The sequence below is a fragment of the Periplaneta americana genome, chromosome 10 (assembly GCF_040183065.1).
Source record: "Periplaneta americana isolate PAMFEO1 chromosome 10, P.americana_PAMFEO1_priV1, whole genome shotgun sequence".
Lineage (NCBI taxonomy): Eukaryota > Metazoa > Arthropoda > Insecta > Blattodea > Blattidae > Periplaneta > Periplaneta americana.
Genome location: NC_091126.1, coordinates 107,354,166 through 107,380,516, shown reverse-complemented (window position 1 = coordinate 107,380,516; position 26,351 = coordinate 107,354,166). Strand labels below are relative to the sequence as shown.

Sequence of the window (26,351 nt, the reverse complement as noted above, 5' to 3'; positions counted from 1 at the left end):
AGTGCTGCAACTCTGAGCTCTGCAAATATTTTATAGCATTTTCACTGACACCGGATATCATACAATTATTTGAGAGATACTTTGGTATAATACATTGTCCTTGAATTTAAAGTACCGGTAATATTTAAACGGAAAGAGGGAACGTAGGCTATAATTTAATTATTTCGCTAATATTATTGGAGTGCAGTTATTACTGATTCTGTGAATGTATTGTTTAATTGTTGTTTTTTTTTTCATTTTATATAAAAGTGATACAAGTGCCTGAAACAGTTCTTTTAGACACTGTGTGTTGGTATCTAATTCTCTAAAACATAACAAATAGTGGCAGGGGAAATTCTGCTATGTCGATTTTCCAAAGTGCCCAACCCTTTTCATGGGCACTACATGTACGCGTTGGTTAGGTAATCACTGGTACTGCACACTGTGCACACTATGTGCGCATTAGATCGTCAGTATGCTTTCCATGCTGCCACAGCTGTCTCGTTAGGTCATATCAGTTTTTCGTGAATTCTCATTCTGTCATTATTTGATTATGGCCTTGTCATCGTTTAAGAGTCTCTAATGATCTTATGTATTTAGCAACAGGTTATTTTTTCAAAATTACCAACCGTGTTCACCGTCTTTGTCGTCATCATAAACATTTCCAATCTCAACAAATCATTTATTCCCGTGTGTGAAACTGTGATATTTGTGTAGGTGTATTAGGGGTATAGGGGTAGTTTCCCGTTTTTCTAATTCCATAGATGCTTCAGTAGCTCGCCGCTCTTCCTCGGTGCGCGCTGTGGCTCGATTTTCAGCGTGGACGGATATTTATCTCATATACCTGGAACTGCGTGTCGGTAACTGGAGTTGTGATGGTCTTGTGATATCCCCGCGGCTATTCTGCTTCATGCTGATCACACAGACTAGAAGATCTGCTTTGCGAGTAGACTACAGTATGTGTAGTGTAGTGTTGATAAAATGAAATCACTATCTTCACCGCTGTGAAATAAAAGAAAGACAGATGAAATTTCAATTTCGCTATGTCATCGCCTTATTGTGTCTGAATAACCAAGTCATATGAAAATGGACTTTAAAGGAGTGGAGTAACGGTTAGCGCGTCTGGCCGCGAAACCAGGTGGCCCGGGTTCGATTCCCGTTCGGGGTAAGTTACCTGGTTGAGGTTTTTCCCGGGGTTTTCCCTCAACTCAATATGAGCAAATGCTGAGTAACTATCGGTGGTGGACCCCGGACTCATTTGACGGGCATTATCACCTTCATATCATTCAGGCGCTAAATAACCTAAGATGTTAATAAAGCGTCGTAAAATAATCTACTAAAATAAAGTAAAGAAAGAATTGCCGATAATCACAATCATCATCAACTACAAAAGCTCAACTTGAACATTCTAATCCGTTTGCAAATAATTCAGCTGTTCTTTGTATAATTTGTCTAAACGAAAGTTACGTTTTATTTAAGAGAAAATATACTTTTTTGGAATGTCCATAACATTTGTATTTAGGTTATTAATTTCAAGTAACATTAGTTAAAACTGTTTACGAGATTTGATAAATGACATAAAAAATCCATTCTCTTAAGGGGTTAGGTACAGCTTACAGCAGTAAAATTTAGGAAATATTCAACATTTTTTTTCTCCATTACTGTTTCTTGTACAATAATGAACATTGGTATGCTTAAAACAATGTCCTTTTGCTGTATGAAAAAAAATATTTTTTACGATTTAAAAAGTATTATTTACATTTTTTTTTTTCAAAATTCAGTTCACCGTGCAGTGATGGAGCATTTCCCACATAACTAAAAAATTATCCATCTTTTGTGATGAAAGTTTTTGTCTGCATTTATACATGTCATATCTACAATATGATGCAAGATCACTCCTCTACCTTTGATAGATTGTCTGATAAAAAATAAATTTATTTTAGAAAATGGTCAAATATCTGTATTTTCTTCTAACACAAAATTTAAAAAATATATTATTTATTAAGGAATTTAATTTAAAAAGCATGATATTCTAAATATGAGTTTCAGCAATAAAATAAAAAGAAAGAACATGGAAAAGTTAACAAGTTTATGAGTTATGAGGGAAAAGCTTCATCGTTGCACAGTGAACTGCCACCATTGTTAATTTTGACAAAAAATTATAAGTAATTTTTTATACCATATTTTTTTTTCATATAGCAGAAGAACAGTGTTTTACATATAACAATTTTCATTATTATACAAGATACAGTAATGGAGGAAAAAAAATGTTGAATATTTCCAAAAAATTTACTACTATAAGCTGTACCTAATCCCTTAAAAAAAACTGCACGTTTTCGTCTTAGACGTGACATTAAAGTTATAAAATAACCTTCCCGGGTTAGTTTATTCGCCGAACCAGTTTATTTTCGTCTTGATTTCCCTGACTTATGAAACAACATTGTTTATTTTTCAACATGTACTACATAATTTGTGAATACTTTAATAATATAATGCAAATTCTGTCCTCACAGCATTTCATCTTAACCAAGTTGCAATTTCCATTTCAACCTGGATTACGGCTCTTTGATGTTTATTTCTCACTATCCATCGCGTCGTTAGCTCTTTGAGAGAATAACTTGAGCGTAGTGAACTGCTCTGTAACTCAGCTGTAGAGTATGTACGGTACGTGCGTGCATGAGTGCAGTCGTGCTACTTTACTTCCTATTGTAGAGGGCTCTTATGCGTCTGTGTCAGAGGTAAAGTATTTCACTGAAATTGCGACATTATATGTAATTACCAAAATCTCCTTTTCCTGTTCTAATACTCGAGAATTTATATTAATCCGTGAACATATGAAATTGAAGCCAAACAATACGCTTTGAATGTGGAATTTGTGTTGGCTATCTTTGGTGCCTCTCATAAGATGAAGTTAGAGGAATTAATTGAAAGACGTCATGTGCAGGATAAGACAGGTTATAGTAGCTAGTAGAAGTTGCTCAGATTTGAGTCGGACGTGTGTGTGTTGTGTTCAGAGAACATTAACCTGTCCGTCAGTATAGAGATAGACCATAGTCGTCCAGTGGTGTCAAAGCAAGCGCATTTTTCTGACCTTGACGTTGTGCGCGGGCATCAAGCGCTACTTATGGAAGGAGGAATAAGCAGCCTGTTGGGAAGAAAACAGTGGTGGACAAACTTCATACGGAACGTGAAATTTTATGTCGGTATTTTTACATGGCTTCTTTCTATTTGATATTGTCTATATTGTCTGTAAAACAAAAGTATTTACACCAATTTCTTAATATTGCAATTGTGTTTTAAACATTAATAACATGATAAAGAGTTAAGAAGGAATATTCACATAAATTCCATAGTACCTAAAACTATACCATACTAAGCGAATGAAACACATCATTCATAAAGAAAGTGACATCAAAAAAAAAAAAAAGACAGAGATCGAGTATGACATGGTAAGTTGGAATTGATATTGATAGTATCTTTAGCCTTATAAAAGTAATCAATGAACTAATCAAAACAATATTATAGTACAAAGAAAAGTTACCTAGTAATCAATGAACTAATCAAAACAATATTATAGTACAAAGAAAAGTTACCTAGGTACCGCATATGTTATAAATGTAACTAATATTCCATAACAAAACTCTTATCGCATTATGCTTTTAAGGTGATATTGATGCTCAACTCCCTATCATTAGAATATTAAATTATTTTCTCGATATTTTCTGAAGCTATAGAGCTGACATTTTTTACAACATATGCGCACATATCTTTTGCTTATGATGTAACAGTAGTTGCTTTGTTAATTTATTTCCATACAAACATTAATTTTCCAAGCGAATACTTTCAAAATTTGTAATACACTATCTTCAGTAATACGTATTTACAGTATATTACATTTACGAAAACATTGTTTCAGTACCTGTAAGGCTACTAAATAAATAGACTTATATCTGAAAATTTCACTTTTCTATAACAAAGTTGAGTAAAATTCCTTTTGAATAAAAAGAATCTTGTGAAAAAAGAGCATTAAAATTAAAACTTACATTCTCATAATGCACTTAGACTTCTCAGACAAATCTAAAAATTAACATGGATACAGTTTCATTAAGTTCTCTTCCCTTTATCTATTGAATCAGTGCTGGCCATCCCTGTATATAGCTCAACCAAGCGGCATATACTACCTCTTTCGTCTGTCTCTTTCTTTTCCGCTGTAAAGCGCCCAGGCTTTCCTGAGCTCTAAAGCGCGAGCTTGCTCCTTTGACATGACTGCCATAGGCGGTCAGGCGGGCAGGAATGGGACATGCCCTGGGCTAGGTGGGCAAGTAGTGGGCGTTGATCTTACCATGAGGCAAGAGAAGTTCAGTGGCGGCCACTCAATCGCAAATCTCAAGTGTAGAGATTCTTAACCTGAGATCTATGGACTCTTTGGAGGTCCTTGGATGGGCTTCAGGAGGTCCGTGTAAGTCACACAAAAAGTAACAGGTTTATTCACTATATTATTTCAACGTAAAAGCAGAAGCGTTTCTAATTTTTTTTTTTTTCCAAATTTTTTACATTTTTCTAGGAAGGAGTTCATAGCTTTCACCAGATTTTCGAAGGGGTCCGTGACTCAAAAAAGATTAAGAACCACTGTCCTATTGGGATTAAAAAGAATATTTTATCACTTTATTTCAATATTATGTCTTTTAAAATTAGACAGTTGCATTTGTAACATATTTATATTATCTAAACAACAAACCGTTTTGCTTTACGCATTTTGTTTTGTTTTGACAATAATATTTAATTACTTCATTTCAGTTTGTCTTTTCAAATCAGGGAGTTGTTTTTACAATATCTTTTCATTATCTACACAACGAAATGCTGTTACATTTTGTTGTATATATTTCTTTATATATGTTTTGTTTTATGTGATTTGCAATAAGCATGTAAATATCTGAAACAATAATTTACTTTCCTAAAACAACTTACCTCATTGACGACGGATTGCTTTAAATTTTCTATTAGTTGCATACGCTCATCTTCATCAGTATTATTATACACACATAAAAAATTGCACCATCTATAAACTAAAACGTACAATGCACTTGTCATGTGAAAATGGAACACATCTGCAACTCATATTGTTCATTAAATGGGAAACAGATCATAATGTAAACAAAAATAGAAGTTTATTCTGTCACCGTGAACTTGAACAAGTCAGTCCAATGAGTTTAATACTCAGTATTTCGTCCCCTTGCATTAAGACATGCTTCGATCCTTCTTGGCATATCATCCATCAGTTTATTAAGCCACTGTTGGTCCAAATTTTCACATTTTTCAATGACAATTATTCTGCATAGATCTCGCCAATTCCGTGATCGATCAGGACGTCCAAAACCGGCTTGTTTTAAACTATCTCAGACATGCTCAATAGGGTTCATGTCTGGGGAACAAGTCGGACGATATGTGGATCACGAAATTCATCATTGACAATGCCTGCACGATGGACGCGAGAGTTGTCCATGAAGAGGACGTCTCCGAAATGTTAACGATACGGTCACACTATAGCGCGGAGAATGTCGTTCCTGTAGTGTAGAGCATTGAGGTTGCCCTCAGTGACCAAGAGAGGCGTGCGGTGACCCCATGCAAAGCCACCCCTAAACATCACTGGGCCTCCGTCTTGTTAATGGATGGGCAACTCGTACTCACAAAGTGCTAAAAAAACCTTGAAAGAGAGAAAGACAGACGGAGCCAGCCGCAGCAGTTACAAGGTATTTGTAGTTTCGCTGCAAAAGCAGTTCACTGCCATGGTGCGCTCTGGCGGCTCATGCAGGTGGTCGTGATATCTACGCCATGATTTTAATCTCAGAATGACGCATGGTACTATTATTATAGTAATTTTAGACAGACTGTACATAACACACATAATAAGATTATTTTTTTTATTTTATTGGGTTATTTTACGACGCTGTATCAACATCTAGGTTATTTAGCGTCTGAATAATATGAAGGTGATAATGCCGGTGAAATGAGTCCGGGGCCCAGCACCGAAAGTTACGCAGCATTTCCTCGTATTGGGTTGGGAAAAACCCCGGAAAAAACCTCAACCAGGTAACTTGCCCCAACCGAGATTCGAACCCGGGCCACCTGGTTTCGCAGCCAGACGCGCTGACCGTTACTCCACAAGTGTGGACACAAGATTATATTATTCCCTAGTTTTGTAAAATAGTTTAGTAATGGAAACACAAACTGAATGCAACCTTTTCAAGATACAACAAACATAGCTGCAACACTTATTTATTACACTATTTGTTAATATTTCTTATTATATGTCTTATTTGAAACATAGAACGGGAGAATTTACAAGTCTTTATATATTAAAGAGTATTCCTCTGTTTTCAGAAAGGTAATAGTCTCTATTCGCAAACAATCACAAATACAAGGAAGTATTTTTTTCATGTCACGGCAGATGAAATAAACTTACTTCTGAGCTCTTTCTGTACATTGAGAGCTTTTACACTTCTTTCTCGCATTTAAACTCTGCCTCAAGCACATGCAGTATACTGTTTCAAAAATACGGGGCATAATTTCAGGTATGTATTTCCCACATTTAGACAATCAAAATAGTTCTTTACAACATGTGTCCGGAAATGCTTCATTTCCGAGTTATGGCCTTCACAACATTGAAATTCACCGGAACGTTTTGCTTTCCGCAGGTCGTTGTCATTGCAGAAGATGTTCAAAATGTCCACCTCCTGCTTGAATACAGACCTCACATCGATGTCTCATTGACCTGCGAACACGATCCCAAAGTCCAGGGGTATTGCGTATGTCCTCAGAACATGCCACAATTCGATTCCGAAGGGATTCCAAATCAGGCACCGGAGACGAATAAACCAATGATTTTAAATGGCCCCACAAGTAGAAATCGAGAGGGTTCAGATCAGGTGAGCGTGGAGGCCAAGCAATTGGGCCACCTCAACCTATTCATCGATCAGGAAACCTTCGATCCAAGTACCGGCGAGCCGTACGACTGAAGTGTGCAGGAGCGCCATCATGCAAGAAGTGAATGTGTTGACGATTAATCAGTGGAGTGTCTTCTAAAACATGAGGTATGGTGTTTTCCAGGAAGTTTGTGTACGCCTGCCCCGTAAGTCTGTTTACAAGTATATGGGGTCCAAATATTCGATCACCAATGATAGGCTACCGGCCCACATGTTGAGGGAGAACCGCACCTGGTGATGAGATGGAACAGTTGCACGTGTGGAAATTTGTTATGCCATCTCGTGTGAACTGTGCTTCATCTGTAAATAATACTAAGGCAGGAAAGTTCGGATTTACACCACACTGCTGCAAGAACCACTGACAGAACCTAACTCGTGCAGGGTAATCTGCTGGTGACAGGGCCTGTACACGTTGCAAATGATAAGGATACAATTGATACTCTTTCAACAGTCTCCAGACAGTTGTATGAGAAACATTGACTTGCAACGCTACCCTTCGTGTGCTGATAGAAGGAGTCATGTTCACAGCCTCCAGAATCTCCTCCTGTACTTCTGGAGTTGTAGATCTTGGTCGTCCCCTTCCCAAACCAGGAGAGTTAAATTTTCCATACTCGCACAGACGGTAATGGAGACGTACAAATGTCTTCCGATCTGGACATTGTCGCTGTGGGTACCTCTCCTGGTACAAATGACGAGCCAGCGCAGCATTGCCGTCCGCCTTGCCGTACATGAAGTGTATCTCTGCCAGCTCTTGATTTGAATACATGTCGCACAGTCTAACGCCTACACAACACTGAATGTAACCTTCGCCTCGGAATGAACTGTCAGAGTGTCCTCTTAATGTCTCCTTTGACGGCAACGAACTGCGGAAAGAAAAACGTTCCGGTGAATTTCAATGTTGTGAAGGCATTTCCGGACAAATGTTGTAATGAACTATTTTGATTGTCTACATGTGGGAAGTACATACCTGAAATTATGCCCCGTATTTTTTAAATATCCTGTATATGGAAGCAAAAGAGAGTATTTGGAAATTCTGACTTAGGCAGCATTACGATCAATTCGATTTCTGATTTTGCTGGAATCTGAATGGCGTGCTGTTCTGTAGATTTATCAATTTAAGCAATAAACTTTCAGGATCTTCTATCGGCCTTAAGCCAAGAGAATTCCAGAAAAATCTCGATTCCTTGTCAATTGTCACTGTTTCTCCAAACTTACCAGTGAATTCTGCTGTAGATTTTGAATTAAGGTCTTATATTTCATAAGATTTTCTTATCACTCTTCAAGATAGTTTATAGTCAAAGAAAGTGAAGTTGTCTGTGTTCTACATGATACTGCGACATTTCAAAATTATCCATAAATGCTCTTAGCTAGTCGATCTTATGTCGTGCAATTCTGTAACCCGCACGCACAACGTGCTAACGATAATATTGATATCAGTCTCACCTTGTTGATATTCCATTATTACCTTTAGCTGTTCCAAAGAAAATCTAGACAGTATTTCTTCACTAAAACTTTTGTGTTTATTTGCAACATAACATGTAATGCGTAAGAAAGTGTAATAGAACATAATACAACCTTTACCTCCCTTCTTAATACAAACAAATTCTCTTTCGATTCATGACTAAAGAGAAATGATCTTGCGATTAAATTGTGTTTCACTTAAAACGAGCCGCCGCTCACTGGAGACGCAAGCGAAATTGCGTCTTTCAAAAACCGCGTACAGATACGACAGCTAGTACAGAGTCCGTTCTACCTGCACTGAGGTTGTGTTGACACTTTGAGAGCACGAGTTGCCCACCCATGGCCTTGTTTTACTCGTTGTGCAACGTGTCTCAGACGTGTAGTTCTTGATTCCCTTCAAACACATTGCCGACGATTGTCAGGCAGAAGATACATGCGAGTTTCATCAGTGAATAGCACTTTGCGCCACTTCTCAACAGTCCATTCAGCATGATTCATTTCCCATCTGTAATGTACTCCATGATGTCTAGGTGTACGAAACAGAGCTCTCCATGATCGTCTCGAATGAAGATCAGCCTCGAATGGAGATCAGTATCATGCTTATAATCGCTTATAGTTTGGTTAAATACACGGCGCCCTGACCTGCAAGAAATCATTATTCAAACCTGTAGCGTTGGTCGTGCGATTTCTCCGGGTGAAAATTCTTACATAACGATCATCGGCTGCAATTGCATGTAGCCCGTGGTCGACCCGAGCGAGGCAAGTCCTCAACAGTACCTGCATTTCTGTAATGATTCCAAGGCCGTACGACATCGCGTCTATTCACGTGCAACTTCCTTCGATGACAGTCATTCCTGACATAATGTGACACGGTCAAATGTCGGAATTTGTCTTCTTGCCATAGCAGTAAGTGTGTAACTTTCACATAGTGATCACAATAAGCCTGTAATGCTTCCTTCCCAATGTTACGACTTGAACTGATATTCTCATTATGTTATGATGTTGTATTGTTTTCAAAAGGTAGGGTGCAGTGCAGGTTTGTTTGTGCTTAGAGACAGTTCAAGGGACTGATGTTTGCACGTAATTTAAACAGTCAATATGGGAGAATGCTAACGATATTTAGAGAAGCGATGCAACACTCTTTTTTATGTGTTTATGTTTGAGCGTGTATGGTGTTGTAATGTGTGTCAACGTTATATATTTTACTATATCAGAGTCCCCACATATTAAGCATTTGACACATTCGCCAGTTTGAAGAGAAAGAAACCGTTCCTATCATTGGGAATCTTGAATAACTTTAATGAAGTGCCGATTATACTTTGCAACTAATACTTTCTTATTTCTTCAATTATACAATAAATTGCCCAGTTTTCATTTAGCAAGCAATGTTTTAGTATTTCGATTTTATTGTAACTGTAAATTTAATATTAAATTTAATTTTAATCGCAATTGTATTTTTGATGTTGTAGTTGCAATCCCCTCGTAGAGACGAAGAGAAGGCCTGATGACCTTATCTCTACCAGATTAAATAAAGACAGGAAGAAAGGAAGAAAACACTAATGACATAAATGGAGGGAAAAAGATAAAAAGAAAGGAAGAAGCAAAGAAACAAAAAATAAAATAGAAAGACAAAAAATGAAAAAAATTAATAAACCAATAAAGAAAGGAACTAATAAACAAAGAAAGAAAAAAATACTGGTAACTAAATAAGTAACTGAGTAATAAATAAGTAAATGAATGAATAAATAAATGAAAAAATAAATGAATACTCTATTAGTAGACCTACCCATTTTATAAACCGCCAGCGATGTTACTGCTTGGTTACGCTACGCTTGAATGCGCGACACTGTCTGTTTACATTTGCAACAATTTCCAGGACCCGCCCACCTAGTGCACCGGGCACCCAAAGTGTAGTATGCCCGCCGTGAGCACGTCTGATATAGACATGCACTGTCCTTACAACAGCCAAGCGGATCCTTGTTCTCTTACTAGATGTGTACGTACGTTAAACCAAAGGTCCCGGGTTCGATACCCGGCTCCGGAACAATTTTTCCCTCGAAATTATTCAAATCAACTTTACAGGGAGTTATACCTGAAATCTTGATTTGCATAATACACGTCACTGTTCGTTAACAGAAAACCACAATTTAAGTCACACAGAGTTAGTGTGCACTCGAAGTTGGTTGCTTGACGGTTGTTAGCCCACTTTGAGGTCTGTGGATATAGAGGGAAAAATTGGATCGGTGTCGGTTAGAGTTCCCGGGTAGCTCAGTGGTAGAGCGTTGGACGTTAAACCAGAGGTCCCGGGTTCGATACCCGGCTCCGGAACAATTTTTCCCTCGAAATTATTCAAATCAACTTTACAGGGAGTTATATCTGAAATATTGATTTGCAAGCTATCAGAGTGTTTTACATGATGGTTAAGATTATCTACTGTACTAATCTACTGATAAGGAAGTTCACCTCAGACTAAAACCTGTCTTCCCCCTCCATACCTATTGGTGATATAGCCACGACACATTATAAGGTCACAGGACAGTTCTTGCCTCCTCTACTGTACTATTGCCTACTTATTTTGTAAATATTGTATAATGTAAAATATGTTTGATCAGCGTAAGCCTACGTCCTTTATGATAGTGTAAATAGTCAGAATTGCGTATTCTAGTGTGCATAGTGTAAAGGGTTTGTTAGACGTTTAGTACTTTCAAAAGTCGATTATCAAAAAGACTGCTTTTTGTCTCTTGCTTCAACTATAACATTTGCAGAATATAATTTTCATTTTTTACATTTTCATTTTCCTTCACTATGTTCATCATTCTTTCTATGCACATTGTCTTATTTAACACTAAATTATAATTGTTTAACTGTTAGAATTACATGTAACTAAACACATCTATATTTTGCCCTTATTTATATTATTATTATTATTATTATTATTATTATTCCTCCACTGTTTTCTGTAGTGATGCTATTTATATTTGCTATGTATTTTTCTACCGATTGATTGGGACAAAAGGCCTTATGGTCTTAACTCTGCCAGTAGAAACAAATCAATAAAATAAATGATCAAATAATTTAAATTGTAGGAAAGATCATCGTAGTATGCACTTATAATAAGAATGCATTGTAAACAGCCTGTGACAGCGGTCATCAGCACAGTGCATTCTCGAGCTAGCGTTTCTTACTCGCGGATAAGACTAGCGTGCATCCGTGACTGCTGGCGGATATGCTTCCTCACTCTCCCTTCTGCACGACGGTGCATATTCAGATACACTTCTTACCCATTACCCATTTAGCGAACGCTGACGACCACTGGTCTATTAGGTCTAGTTTTGAATCATGAATAGAACGTCAACTGCAGCAGAAACAAAATGCGAGTGTTCCCTGATAGTACTTTTGGCACGCGGTAAACATGACGTCACATCAATATAGTCCATGTACAAATAACCATATCTCCATAATCATGGGACAGAATACTGGTTCCATCACTGCTGAGGCAGGATGATCCACTTGTCAGCATTGAATTCGCGAATGCCATCCAGACCACCTGTCTGATTGTACAATCATCGCATATATATAGAGCTCACAATGGCCCAAAATCAAGCCGAACTGCGAACATCCGTTCGAGTTCAGCCCTCGAAAAAATAAGCCAGGTTAAACTCGCCTTTAAAATAATATCACAGGAACTGTGACGTTACTTACTCAGAAATAGTTTATAGTTGTTTCTTCTAACTCGTCTTTGTCAATTCCTTTGTAATTCGAAACCCTTTATGGAAACATGTCATCTGTCATTATCATATATGTCCCGATGGTTTCTGAAGAATTTTAGATAAGGATGCAAATAGCCAAAGTAGCTGACGCGCCATTTTTAAACTCCCACACTAACTCTATGTCCCGATGGCCTAGTGATTACTTTGCTAGCTGTTGGATCCGAGTTTCCCGTGTTTAAACCCGGCCGTAAGTAGGGTCTAATGGTTTTTATAGGACGATGAAATCATTATCCTGGCTTCCTCTTGAAGGGAAATAAAGCTGGTTTTCCATGTATCATAAGTGTACGGCACCAAATAGTATCCTTTCCTAATAGAGGCAAAATTTGTTGACCATTTGTCGCCCAATTCTAATTTCGTCACATGTACTTGTCAGCTCAACAGAATAAAATACTACCACAAATAGTATTTTGTTACTTCTAGATCTGTCTTCTATTTACTCTATTTACTCGAAAATAAAACCCTCACTTTTTTACCAGAGTTTTGTCTTTAAGTCTTATATGATGAGGTAGAAAGGATGAGCGGAACGGCCAGCTTCCACATCCTGTGATCTCATTGCTTTCGCTAAAAGTTACTGAAAGGGGGTGAAGTCACTCTTTGGGCTGAACCTAGCGGTATTTCACGTACCGTTATCTGTTGACTTAGAGATCTGTTGTATTTTCTTGAAAACGATTTTCTGAAAATATTAGTTTCTGTGTCACTTATATTACGGCAACAGAATTCTATTACCGGTTCTTTCTCATGGGTCTAATATTCGCATACAAAATATTTTTATAAAACAACACTTTTAAAGCTTAGGAGGGTCACTATACGCGGATTGGATGTACATATAGTTATGAATAGTTTGAGACAACCATAGAAATAGCATTGTGCACTGGACGAACCGTAGTTCAATTGGATAATATTTTTTACGAAGAGGACCTGTATTCTTTTTCCAGCAGATCGTCTGGAATGAGGTGTGTAAAAGGATATTGCGGAACTGGTTTTCTCTCCGTTCTTTGTTCACTCTGCTATTTTTATCCCAGCAGTCCTCCATTGCCGTCGTAACTCTTCCCCAAAATATGCCGTCTGTAGTTTAAAATGGGTACCGTAGTTTCCCCTAACTATGGTCCACATTTGTCACATTTTTCTTTGTATATTCAGTACTATTCATCCAGATTAAGTACAATTTTGGCTTCGGACTCTTGTAAGTTTATATTAAATAAATATTGACATATGTGTTTGAAATTATTTAGTTACAAGTGTTAAAAAATAATAAGCATTGGTACATAGTTGTATTCTGAGTTGCCCAACTATGGTCCACTCATATATTCATGCTTGAAAGCATGAATGGACTATAGCTGGAGATGTAATTATTCGTAAAACAATACATTGAGTTTCTAATTTAAGGGTAGAAACATAATCCAGCACAGAAATATTAAAAATAAATGAAAAGCACATGGATTCTTTTTATTAGTACACATTACATAAACACTCAATAAAGAAGTGAAATCTGGAAGTCATTTTTCTGCAATAATGAACTGCACTCACCGGCAAAATAAACCGGGCCACCTAAAATTTCTCAATATTTTATGAGGTGAGAATCAGAAAATCCCTTATGAAATGAAGAAAACATTGCTTCCCAGAAAAAAAAAACTTATTCATTATCATTTGCGCTATTATTTTCAACGCCAAACAATGGATATAATTAAAAGGTGTAAAAACTTACAAATTATATCAATTTTCTTCCAAACGTTCAACTGATTTTGTGGCCGCCCAGATGTTACTAATAGCGGATATTGCCTCCCCGTTACTGTATGACTGTTACCATTCGCCGATTCAACCGTTCGATCAGATTCTGGATGCCAGTCTGGTCGATTCTATTCCATTCTTTACTTTGAACATTTCGCAGCTGCTGTAAGTTGCTATGAGGAGTTAGACGACTTCTAACTCGCTTCCCTAGCATTTCCCAACAATGTTCAATAGGGTTTATATCAGGACTTGTTGCTGGCCATGTCATCCTATTGTATCCGACGTCGTGAAGGAACTCTTCCACGATTCTTGTAGCATGAGGGCAAGCATTGTCATGCATTAACAGGAACTTTCCACCAATAAGTGTGGTATTTGGTACCACATGTTAAATTAGACCTTCTTCGATGTATTTTGGAGCAGTCAAAGCACCTCCATTAATGAAAACAAGTTCTGTGTGAGCTTCATACGAAATGCACCCCATACCATTACTGATCCACCTTGAAAACTCACACGTGAACTGAAGGTACATGAAGAAAAATGTTCTCCTTCTCTTCTCCACACTCTTTCACGTCCATCTGTAAACTAAATCTCAATTCATCTGTGAAGAGCACTCGTCGCCACTCCCCCAGGTTCCAATTAGCATGATTGTGAGCAAAACGTAATCGTTCAACATGATGTTGCTGGAGCAATTCTGAGCCTTTAGCTGGTCTTCTGGAATCAGCCCACATTCATCCAGACGTCCTCTTACAGTTCTCTCACTCACTTTAACTTGTCTTATTTTCTGGAAGGCTCTTCTGGTCTTAATAGCTGTGGAATGGATATTTCTTAATGTGTTTAGGACAATAAAATGGTTGTCACGAGTCAAAGTTACTCGTTTTCTCCCTGAACCGGGTCTCCTGGAATAACCTCCTGTCTCTCTAAAGCGAGGTACACTCGCTGTACGGTCGATCGAGGAATCCCAAGAACTGCAGCCACATAACGCTGACTATTCCCACCCTCTATCAATGCAACCACTTTTGCTGAATCGATAGGATTTAGTGACATTTGTATACAATGAAGTATTCCAATACTGCCTCAAAAGAGTTTAGCAGTCTGTAGACATCTTCAGCTTAGCTGGAAATGAGTCCGAGAAGTTTAGATACAATATTACAAGAAGAACGAATCTTCTTTTCAGATCATAGTTGGCTATTATGTATTCAGTATTACATTGTTACGTATCACAAAATAAATGAATAACTGAATGAACCTCAGCACACCTACAATTATTTAAAAATTCCTACAATTTTCAAAAATTTTAAAGAAAATGTAGTTGGCCCGTTTTTTTGCAGGTGAGTGAATTTTAACGAAAAAAGAACGGTATCAAAATAAACTAACACATTCTTAGCAGAATATTATGCAAATAAATTCACTGATAATGTTTATTTATCGTACTGAGTACTACATTCATTAGGCTTATTTCGATCCTTTGAATCTCCACTTCTCTTGTAATTCTGAAATTTAAAATAGATCTCTCTTTTTCGAGACGCATTTGGGGTCTTCAATTTGTTTTATTATGTTTTACTTTCTATAGAATAAAATGTCTTCCATTTCTCGCCACCTCAGTAATTGCCGCTTCTTGCTATAGATGAAACAACAACTCCATTGTTCTTCACTTCCAAAACTTTCCCTGGCCACAATTCCTCCTCATAAATAACTACCATGCCTTTAGCATTAATTTAACACATTTCGTCTTCTTTCCCATATCTGACTCACTGTTTGTAAATATGGAGAGAACGCCGGAAAGATCATAATCTGCATCCAATTCAATTTCATCGCTCTCATAGTCACTTACAGGGACGGTTGTTTGCCTTCTACCCTGAAGTTTTCGTTTTACCGGATCGTCATTCGTGCTAGTAGCATTGATGCTGGAATAGCCTGTTTCTTTGTTTACTTGACTATAATGTTAAATGATGATATTTTGGAATATACTGATATACCGTATTTGCAGAAGTAAATAATCACATTGATCACATTTTATTGAAACAAATATTTCAAAATGAAATACAACTATGGTCCACGAAAAATTGTGGTGCATAGTTGGGGACTGACTTCTAGGCTTGAGGTTAAAAATTTTTTCACGCAGAGTCCTTAACCTCTGTCAGTGTAATTATTAAGTGAAAATAAACACTATACAGCCAGGTTTAATTGTACAAAGAATCATATATCTATAATGTACCAGTTCTACGGAGGAGAGCTTAATAAAACAGACAATCACACACTGAACGATTTCGTGTCTTCATACATTCAATATAACGATGCACACTGACCTTGTTAAGCATCCATATCATTGCCACGTGTAATGGTAGTTAGAAGCATCTATGGGGAACATAATTCCATCACAGTGGCTCCTTAAATGGCAAACACCGAACTCTTGGAGGACTAAGTAGTACATAATGCGTTGTGGACCATAGTTGGGTGCCTGGACAATATTTATGGGAAATTACGGTAGTGAATACAAATATCAAGTTTCTTCTCTCACGTGGTTTAGTTGAGATTTTCAGGCTTTCAAAGATGCATAATGGTATTAGTTTGATGTTTGGAAACTGTTTGCAGATTGCATGAGAGCTACATTGCCAAAAACCTGTCTGGGCATAATATCTGTTCATCGGTTGTGAGCCTAATCCAAACAATTACGAAAAAAGATAATGTGCAAAGGTTCGCTCATTATATGTAGCTAGCCTAAAAAGATACGGTGGTGATGTTGGTCTCTTTAACGACACCTTTAACTGTAGAAGTTATTCATTATCGAAATTGAACATGGCTTCGAAGTGGCCGATAAATTTAGCCTGCAGGAGCAGGCTTCTTCTACGTGCCATGGACTCTACTGTTTTACTTGCCTCTTCCTGGAGGAAGCAAAGCTGGGAAAAGTGTAGTACTTTCAAGTCCATCGCCTTTAGTCGGGTTTGTACCTGCGAACCTGTGATCTAACGGCCAGCACAGTAACCACTAGACCACCGAGGACGATGTGGTAGTTACAGTCGATATAAGTTGAACACAACATAGAATATTAAAAATATTATATAGACTTTCAATATTATTTACAATACACAACACCTTAATGCCATTAAATGGTGTTCTCATACATACGCTGTACTATAACAGAGGTGAGAACTGTTACGGATTTGCCGAAATTATTGCTGATTTCCTTCCTTTATTACAGGTACGGCGAAAGGGAAAATTATTACGGAAAAGCAAAGATATCACGGAAAATGTAGTTATTACAAAAAGGGAGAAAAATGTGTAAAACAAATTCCAATTCATGATGAATTTCTTCAGCACAGAAAATGTGAATATATCACAGAGAAAAAAATGTTTCATATTCATCTCGAATTTTTTATTCATACAGTCCCAAATTTGGTTAATGAAGAGTTGAAGAGGAATTTGCTGTTTATCAGTGCGATAGTTTTGCTCAGTGCATTATAAATGGCTCTAGAATAGATAGAATTAGGGCCAAAATTGCAGATTTCAATAATGAAAGTAGGCAAGTAAAATATAAAACATTAAGTAACATTGTGTTTGAAGTACTAACTAAACGTGCCTCACAGTGACTCTTCTACGGATAGGGTCTTCAGTGCTGTAAGGAAAAATATCAGACAGAATTCAGGTCTACAGTAAACTCATCAACACTGGGATGACTTCTGATCCAGAAGATGAGATAACATCACAGGAAGAAGTATGCTCCAAGAAGAAATTTGCAGAATAGCTGGTGCTAGATGCAAAACATGCAACAAAGCATTCTTTTTTTTCTTTTTCGCAGATCTGACAAGTAACGTGTTATTAAATACAAATATGCTTTACATCAGACTTTGTCAGAAGGGGGGTGGGGTGCTATAGGATTACTGATAACCCACTTGAAAGGTTGGCACCTCTGTATGTACGCTGGCTTTTCGATAATACATTTAGAGCATTGTCATTCCCGAATAGCGTATTATGCAACTTATCTCGATTCAGCAATTGACAACACGTGTATACAGAGAACCAGATTGGTTCATTTTCCTGTGTACAAGTGTTCAAATTCAGCCAACCGTAAGAAAGAGATGAGTGAAGACAACCCTTTCAATACTTGCTTGATTGGACACAGTATATAACGACGCTATAAAAACTATGCTATCTAGCGTCAGTGGATTTGATGATTTCGAGGTAGCATTATTACAAGATAAACCACAGTATTTTCATATTTTCTGATTAAACCATTGACATTCACCTTAATTTCAGGAAGAATCTAAAAAAAAAAGCCGTATAATCTGTCCGACCGGGATATGAATCCGTGTCCAAGCGCATTCTCGAAGCGCGAGTCCCGTTCTCCAACGCTTAAGTTATACCGAAGAACTCTGAAGCTGTATTGTACGCCTAATAATAGTGCCTTAACAAAAAAAATAATATCTGTTAACACGGATGCGAAGCTCAAGAACTTGGTAAATACATAATTTTATAATAATAGTAATAATAATAATAATAATAATAATAATAATAATAATAATAATAATGACTTTATATAACCTGGCAGAGTTAAAGCCGTATGACGTCTTACACTCAACCAGGATAAAAGAAATGCTTACTTAGTTGAACATACAATTGAATCGGATTTAAGAAATTGCATACAGATACGATTTACATGATGAGATCAAAAGAGGTACACTGGAACCTCAATTTTAGGCAGGGAAAACAATAAATAATTTTATACCCTTATGTATTTAGGGCTTGTATGTGTTAAAGTATTGAATTGTTATCGAAACAGGGCGTTACTGTGAATAGTAGGAAAAAAGATATACACACACACACACACACACACACACACACGATCAGAACTGTTATCTCTGGAATGATATCTGCACACTTGAAGCGCATAATTTATTCGCGTAATTTGTAACTCAATAGTAATTTGTTTCTTCAGTCAAGCATAGGTTAAATTAATTGATAATTGATTAGTAGATAGCTTTAACTGACGACACATTCTAAATTGAACACAAATGATTTTGTTTTTGAGTGCGTAATTATCATTATGACGTTCATTTGGCATGACATTGTAATCGTCATGACGAGACGAATGCATTTGCACACAAACAACGAGGTTCTTTTAATTCCTTTGCTTCAGTAATGATTATGTGTATAATTATAGGCAACAATTTTGTGTTTGAAGCCACTTCTCAGTATTTCATTATTAAAATCAAAAGAATATATGGAACATTTTTAAGTCGCTGCCAACGCGTTCGCATAGTATAATAATATTAAATCCGAAAATTTAAGTTATGACGTCCTAAATTCTTTCTGCTCACACTTTAATATTAGTGTATATTCTCGAAATACTCTCTCATTCAGGGACAGTGTTTTATTATGTGTAGTATATCTGATGGATTGTCAAATAAGTTTATCCTTTTGGATGTAACAAATCAAATAAAGCAAACATTATTTCCTCGCCTAAATGTTATTTTATATTGAAGGGTACTGGTTTACATGAGTGTAAAAAGTATCATCCCAGCTACAAGTCAAATAGTTTATACCGGTACATAAATATACTGGGTGATTCAAAACCTCTGCGACAAACTCTGAGGGGTGATAGATCTAACAATAAGGAACCCGTTTTGTTAAACAACCTATGTCTTTTGACACGTCGTTTCGAAGCTACCGTTGAAAATGTTTTTGCGCGGGCGTATGTCAATGTATGCGAATGTGTGCACTCCTATTTGTTTGTTGATGTTTGTTGTTTGTTTACGTTTCATGTTCAATACACATTTCCTGAGTTAGCCGACATGGTAATGTGTTATGGGGAGGCTCGCGGAAACGCAAGAAGAGCTCTCCACATGTACCAACAACAGTTTCAAAACAGAAATCACCCTCACCACACAATGTTTGCTGGACTTGATCAGCGCCTTCGAGACGATGGGTCTCATCGTCCCCGACGCATTGGTAGTAGACCGCGTAGACATCCATTCTCAGTTGATGATTACACTGAACTGAAAGGAAAGGGTATTGAACATTAAACGTAAACAAACCACAACAACCATTCTCGTCTCTTACAAACATCTCAACAAAAAAAAAACAAACATACAAACAAACAGGAGTGCACACATTCGCATACATCAGGGATGTCAAGGTCAGAGCACGTGATAGACTCTACGTGCTACCAAGCGCTCACGGGTTCCAATGAATCTATTCTGCAGGTAGTAGCGGTAAAAAAGGAAGGGGTGAGCAAAATGAAATCTATTGGCCTATCACTGCAAGATGAATTAAACTGCTCTTCGGTAATAGATAATATGTTACGCTCATACAAGAAAACATAAATAAAAGCATGTTTTGCAGCATATACCTTTCTAATAAATGCAAATAATTAGAAAATAGTAGGATATAACAAATAATAAACATAGCATCTCTTTAACATCAGCAGTTTTACATAATGAGGCCTATAATTAGCCTAATTACTGTTATTAACTGTTACATAATCATGTACTACTTATATGAGCATTATCACAGTTCTAGAAAAAATTTAAATTCCTGACTTCTCGCGTAATTCAGAAGTGCTTTTTCTGGTTTTTGCCGACACCAGCTTTCTTATGTCCGGTGAAATGTTGTTTCTGCAGCAAAATAATTTCTAACGGAAGACCTGAATTGGCTTACATTCCAAGTCCATTGAAGTAAATTTTTCAGGACCGCAAAGAAACTATATATGCTTCTATTATGAGTATTGAAATAAATATTTGTATGATCCAAAAACACAGGCTTAGAGTCGGATTTGGGATATTCTTTTTTTTTACAGAGTGATAGCCTATGTATGTAAAACACAACTTGTTAGATAAAATGTCGAATTCGGTAAATTTTGATCTTGGAATGTTTGTCAATTCAGGTATTCAATTGTAACTGTGTTGATAGGCCTATATTTTCTGGGTTTGATGAGTGATGATCACAAAACAAATCCAACTTGGGCTGGAGCAAGTCAATATCTTTAAATCGTCTATGGAACTCTTCCCAGAGATTTTTTGAAACATTACAATATTTTATACTGCTGAGCAGAAGTTCAGTGACTGAAGGCGTTGAAATTACAAAAATTGTGCTGCGATATCTGTGACATCCACAATGAAATCTTCATCTGAAAGCTTTTAACAATATCTGTCGACACAAATTAATTGATTCTTTCCTTGCGATCTCAAATTCAAAACATTCAGATGCTCGAATATATCCTTGAGAAAGTTAAGTTGCTCGATCCATATAGAGTCAACTAGTTCTGGACTATGTCTATTTTTCTATTATGAATTCTTATAAAAATTCACGCAATTCAAAGTATCTGGTTAGAACAATATCGTAATGGTAAGAAACATCGTCAAACTGAGAATTTACGTACGAAAATCTGGATAATTTATAGACACAACTGGTAACTGACATGTAATGAGTCTACGCCATTAGCAGCACACACCTTTGTTTATATTTTATTCTGTAAACATAAATACAATGCTGTGTGCAAGAAGCTTTACAATACATCTTCACATATATTTACTACTATTTAATGTAATAAAACAAACTAAATTGAATATTATATCATTCTGTAGATGAATTAATAATTTCAGGCGTTCGACACTGGTTGTCTTTGTAATTAAATAATTTCCACAAACCAACAAAGAGCATCACCTCATCTTTCACTTACATAAGAAGTTAAAGAGTCTAGTCAGCCTGAAACTTACTGAACGACTTCTTCGTCAATGTGTAAGGTACAACCCTTGTGTTCACCAGCGACTTGTACCTGCGTGCCTTACGTGCTCTGATCAGCGCATACGGGCTATGAGCACGTTTGCGCTCTCGTTGACAACACTGGCATACATTGACATACGCCCGCGCAAAAAACATTTTCAACGGTAGCTTCTAAACGACGCGTCAAAAGACATAGGTTGTTTTACAAAATGGGTTCCTTATTGTTAGATCTATCACCCCTCAGTGTTTGTCGCAGAAGTTTTGAATCACCCTATATATACATATATAAGAAAAATATAATGTTACATTTGTTACACTGTAACAAGAAAATACCTGAACTATTCGAAAATTCATATATAAATCTCGGAAAATAGAAAACAAAAAGTAGCGTTAATGTTAATATATGCCCTAAATTCTAGTCTCTAACAATACATTAACAGTGGTTAATGTTCCATACTGTTTGATAAAAATAAGTTTTTAACTCAAAAGCAAATAACTGATACAAATACTTGTTTTGTGGCGTCACCTCCGTCCAACATTCAAAACTTCATCACATTGTTTATGGGACGAAGGTGATACGGGACGGAGTTGAGTTTCGTCAGTGAAAATTCGCTTTCCTGCATTGGCATCACTGACCAGCGCAACTAAAGAATGACATATATAAAGCTATCCGTTCAGGGTAACAATAGTTTTGTTGTACGCATTCAAAATAAAATATTTAAAACAGGCTATAATTTCTCTTTGAGCATGAAATATAATTTACAAAACAAGACGTGAAACATTAGTACTCACCTGGAGGCATCAAACAACAGCATGCCGACAGACAGTGCTTCAGAATGTGGCGGAGACACACCGACAAAAATAGTTAGACGGAGTAGAGAATAAAAACTGAAGACAGACTTCGACTTCAGTATCCCGCTGTACAAATCATGTTAAAAATTGTGCTAACATACCTTTTAATTCTCCAAATTGTTGTTAAAATAAGAAAATATAACAGCACGTTTAATAAGTTGTTATACCGGTAGTTTCTCCTACTTGTACAGTATATTATAAAATGTGTTTTGGACACGGGACGGAGCATGAAAATGTACATATTTGCTACCATTCATAACAAACAGACGAGCATTATTTTGAATAATTATGCATGGAATAACAAGTGCAGTAAATAGAGTTTGTAATAACTTTCACAGAATGACGTTATCCCCAAAGTCGGAGAAATAAATCGCTAGGGAATGAAGAGCTCTATCTATTTGACAACTGGTCATCTTCGACATTGCCCTCCCGACTTTATATTCATAGCAAAGGAACCTATGCTAATGTTTAAACCGCGACCCCAGATCTGATGGAAAACATGGCAACCACTCACCGAGTACTACAGACGACGATGACGATGATACATTTTAAATATAAAAGAAAGCTGTAAATCGTTTGGATGATTGACAAAAGAAGTCCTAAACTTGCAGTGTAAGGAAGACGAGGAAAAGATGGAGAAGCAGAAACAAACATATTTTAGTCCTTTTTAGTGAATGGTAATATTGAAGTGGTGAAAAAGTCTCGTGGAAGTATGAAGTTGGGAGCTAGGTAAGTGATATTCATAGAATCCTGGATTTTAACTTCAGCGTATTGAACGTAAATGAGACATTCCGGTGAACATTTCTTTGTCCTAATCTCTCTGTTGCTTCCTTTCGTTAGCACACCGTCATAACTAGATATAAGAGAAAGCCTTACCTTCGGTTATGAAAATTCATCGCGCCTTCATTCGTCAAACGGATCGGGCCCACGAATTTATGTATAGCCTATCATCTTGATTAATTCATGTAGCCAAGGGGGAGCAAACACTGGTTTAGGCTGAAATACAGGTCCAACGTTAAGACGGAGCTAAAAGGAAGAAGATCAACACGCCAGCCCCTTTGAAATTTTCTTTTGACAAGAGACCAAGTAAAAGAACCTCTACCTCCCTATCCTAGTCCCCCATCCCGTCTAGCTGCTGCCGACTCTTCTAATCCACTCAGTTTTGCATATGCCACTTGAGCCTCTGAAAGTCAAACATTTGGGCGGCGTTTAAACAGGGTTAAGGATCAAACGTCAATCTATTCAACTTCTTATGAATATGTTTAAGATCTTTTCGTTACTGTGCGCTTTTTTAAGCGGAAAAAGAACTTTTTTCTCAATTGCGGAAGAGAAGAGGGAATTAAAGGAAGCATGATAGTAGAGGTAGAGGCGGGAGGGGTAGAGGTTATATATACCTTGACTGTTCTCTTTTGGCTCGGGATATTAGAATATTTATTCCCTCTTTTCCGAAAAGGAGGAATGTGCAAGCAAGGGCCTTTTTATTTGGTAAGTTTTCCGCATGATAAACCCCTGCAAGATCTGCCAGACCAAGTGTACGTGCGCTTTGCAACTACATAGTGGAACGGCGATACGACGGTTGACGGGTGGATCTGCCTCGCGTGGTGAAGGGAAGGGGTTTCCTCTTGACTTCCCAGTGTTGCCCGAATTGTTGGCTTTCGCTTCCTATACCCTTCATTTGCATTGACGAACACTGTCGGAGCAACAGAGTGTGAAAATATCGTCAGGATATATCTATTGATCCCCGATGTGTGTAAGACAGAGCTTGTGCTTCCAGTATTCCAACACGAGGACCCCACGCTCTGTCAACACGGGCTTTTGCAAGTCATGTTTTTTTCTGTTTTGGTCGGTTATTAAACGACGCTGTATCAACTGCAAGGTTATTTTTAGCGTCGATGTAACTGTTGATAGCGAGACGAGGTCGGATGATTCACTATGTACAGATCTCCGATTGTATATCTGCCGGTCAGTGACTGAAATTTAAATTGCCTTATCTTACAACGTGGACGTCAGCGTATTGAAAAGCAGTACAACTTTCCTCCCATCGCCTCACATCCCCACTGCAAATGTGACGTTGCACAGAGGCAGAGATAAAATAGATCTGTATTACCTGATACTCATCTTACAGTTGGGAAAACCTCGGGAAAACCCCAGCCAGATAATCAAGCGGGAATAGAAGATTTTATCTGAGTAGATTTATGAAGTATAGGTGTGACCAATAAAGAGTTTGAGAAGTGAACGAGAGATCATATCGAATATACCACCGTGAACACATTTCCTTTTAATACGAGTAGTATCAGCGAGTAGTGTACAGTTTCCTTAAGAAATTAAAATTGGAAAACTTCAATTAAAATTAATATATTATTATTATTATTATTATTATTATTATTATTATTATTATTATTATTACAGAATACGAGTTTTGTAATGAACAAAACAGAATACGTAAAATAATAGCCTACTGGGTTGCAAAAGGAAAGGTGACGAAATAGAAAATAGGTTTTTGAAATTACTGCTGATTATAATGATGCTGCTGCAGATGATGATGCAGCACTACCCTTGAAAACGTAACTTGCGTGATTGAGTGACTAAACTTACAATTAAACTACTCTTTCAGTACAGTTGCCAACATTTTTAAAATTATGAATGATTTAATTTCCAGGTAAGTCATAACATGACAACGGTGTAACAAAGACATATGTAAATATCATTCACGTTTTAGCTTAATACACCAGCTTTGGCCGTTTCCGTTCTCTCGAGAACATTGTGGAACAAATTCTGTGGCGGCTTGTGGATTTTATTCCGGGAGGTCACAAACAAAAATCAAAACTAACTAGGAGCAATGACAAATGTTTATATGGCAAACTAGGTCACTAACGTTATTATTTATTTGCAGTGGAACTTCATCCTTACTAACGAACTTATCCATCACTTTCCTGTTGAAATCTGGAATAACTTTTACCAAGTTCTCAATTGGTAACGTTCCTAATGCTGTTAGACCGTCCTTCCCCATAGAATTTCTTAAATATGACTTCACCAGTTTTAAAATTGAATAAGATCTCTGGGTTTCAAAGGTAGTCATCGACATCGTCACTAATATTTTCAACGTTTTTGTTTCTATAAAACTGTTGTGTCGAATCCAAACAAAATAAGAAAATTGAGTGCTTTCATTTCTCATTTCGAGACATTTCGGGCCGAGAATAGAAACTGCATTTTTCTCTCTTCAATGCTTCTCTGTCAATCACTGTGAAAGCATCACAAAAATTATCTGTCTTCAACAGGTAGCCTTCTTTGTATATTGTACATAGTTTTCAATCAAAATAATTTTCCTCCAGAAACATTACATTTGATTCAAAATGATCTCTTAATTGGGTGAGAATGCTGTCACAGATCTCCCTCGTAGCAACACTTCAATCTCGTGAAGAGCCTCCACATGGCCTTCTTGCCGCTTTTCCTTCTTTTTTCTCTTTCATCGAAGAGGTTATACTGCTACTGATATTCAATAATGCAGCATATTTAATATTGTTGAAGACATTCAGCCAAAATATGAAGGTGTTGTAATTCAGACACTGTATAAACTCACCAGCTAAGGACATTGTATCCCCGCTGTAAGTTTTTGTCACCCCAGATTCAATATTTTCAAAACATTCCAAAATAGGACCTAATTTCGAAAATCATATATATCAATCTGATCAAAAATTCCACCTGTTATCGCATGGCCTTGGTATTTTGACGCTGCAAATTCCATCTAATGCGGCTGTTGGGTAATTTGCAAAATGTACTTAATACTTAATTCCCTTTAAGTTTTACGAAAGAAATTGCAAAAGAAATGCGAGATGCAGCCTTTTCCAGTACTTTGCTT

General features: G+C 37.0%; 1 protein-coding gene across 1 annotated transcript in view; it reads left to right on the top strand.

The window, feature by feature from the left end:
- Positions 1-10,118, top strand: part of LOC138707939 (E3 ubiquitin-protein ligase RNF220-like) — a 505,330-nt gene extending 495,212 nt beyond the window's left edge. Inside the window, exon 5 of the mRNA XM_069838006.1 lies at positions 9,893-10,118. Coding sequence (XP_069694107.1) covers positions 9,893-9,909 — 17 coding nt within the window. The 3' untranslated portion in view covers positions 9,910-10,118. The remainder of the gene's footprint in view (positions 1-9,892) is intronic.
- Positions 10,119-26,351: the final 16,233 nt, after the last annotated feature.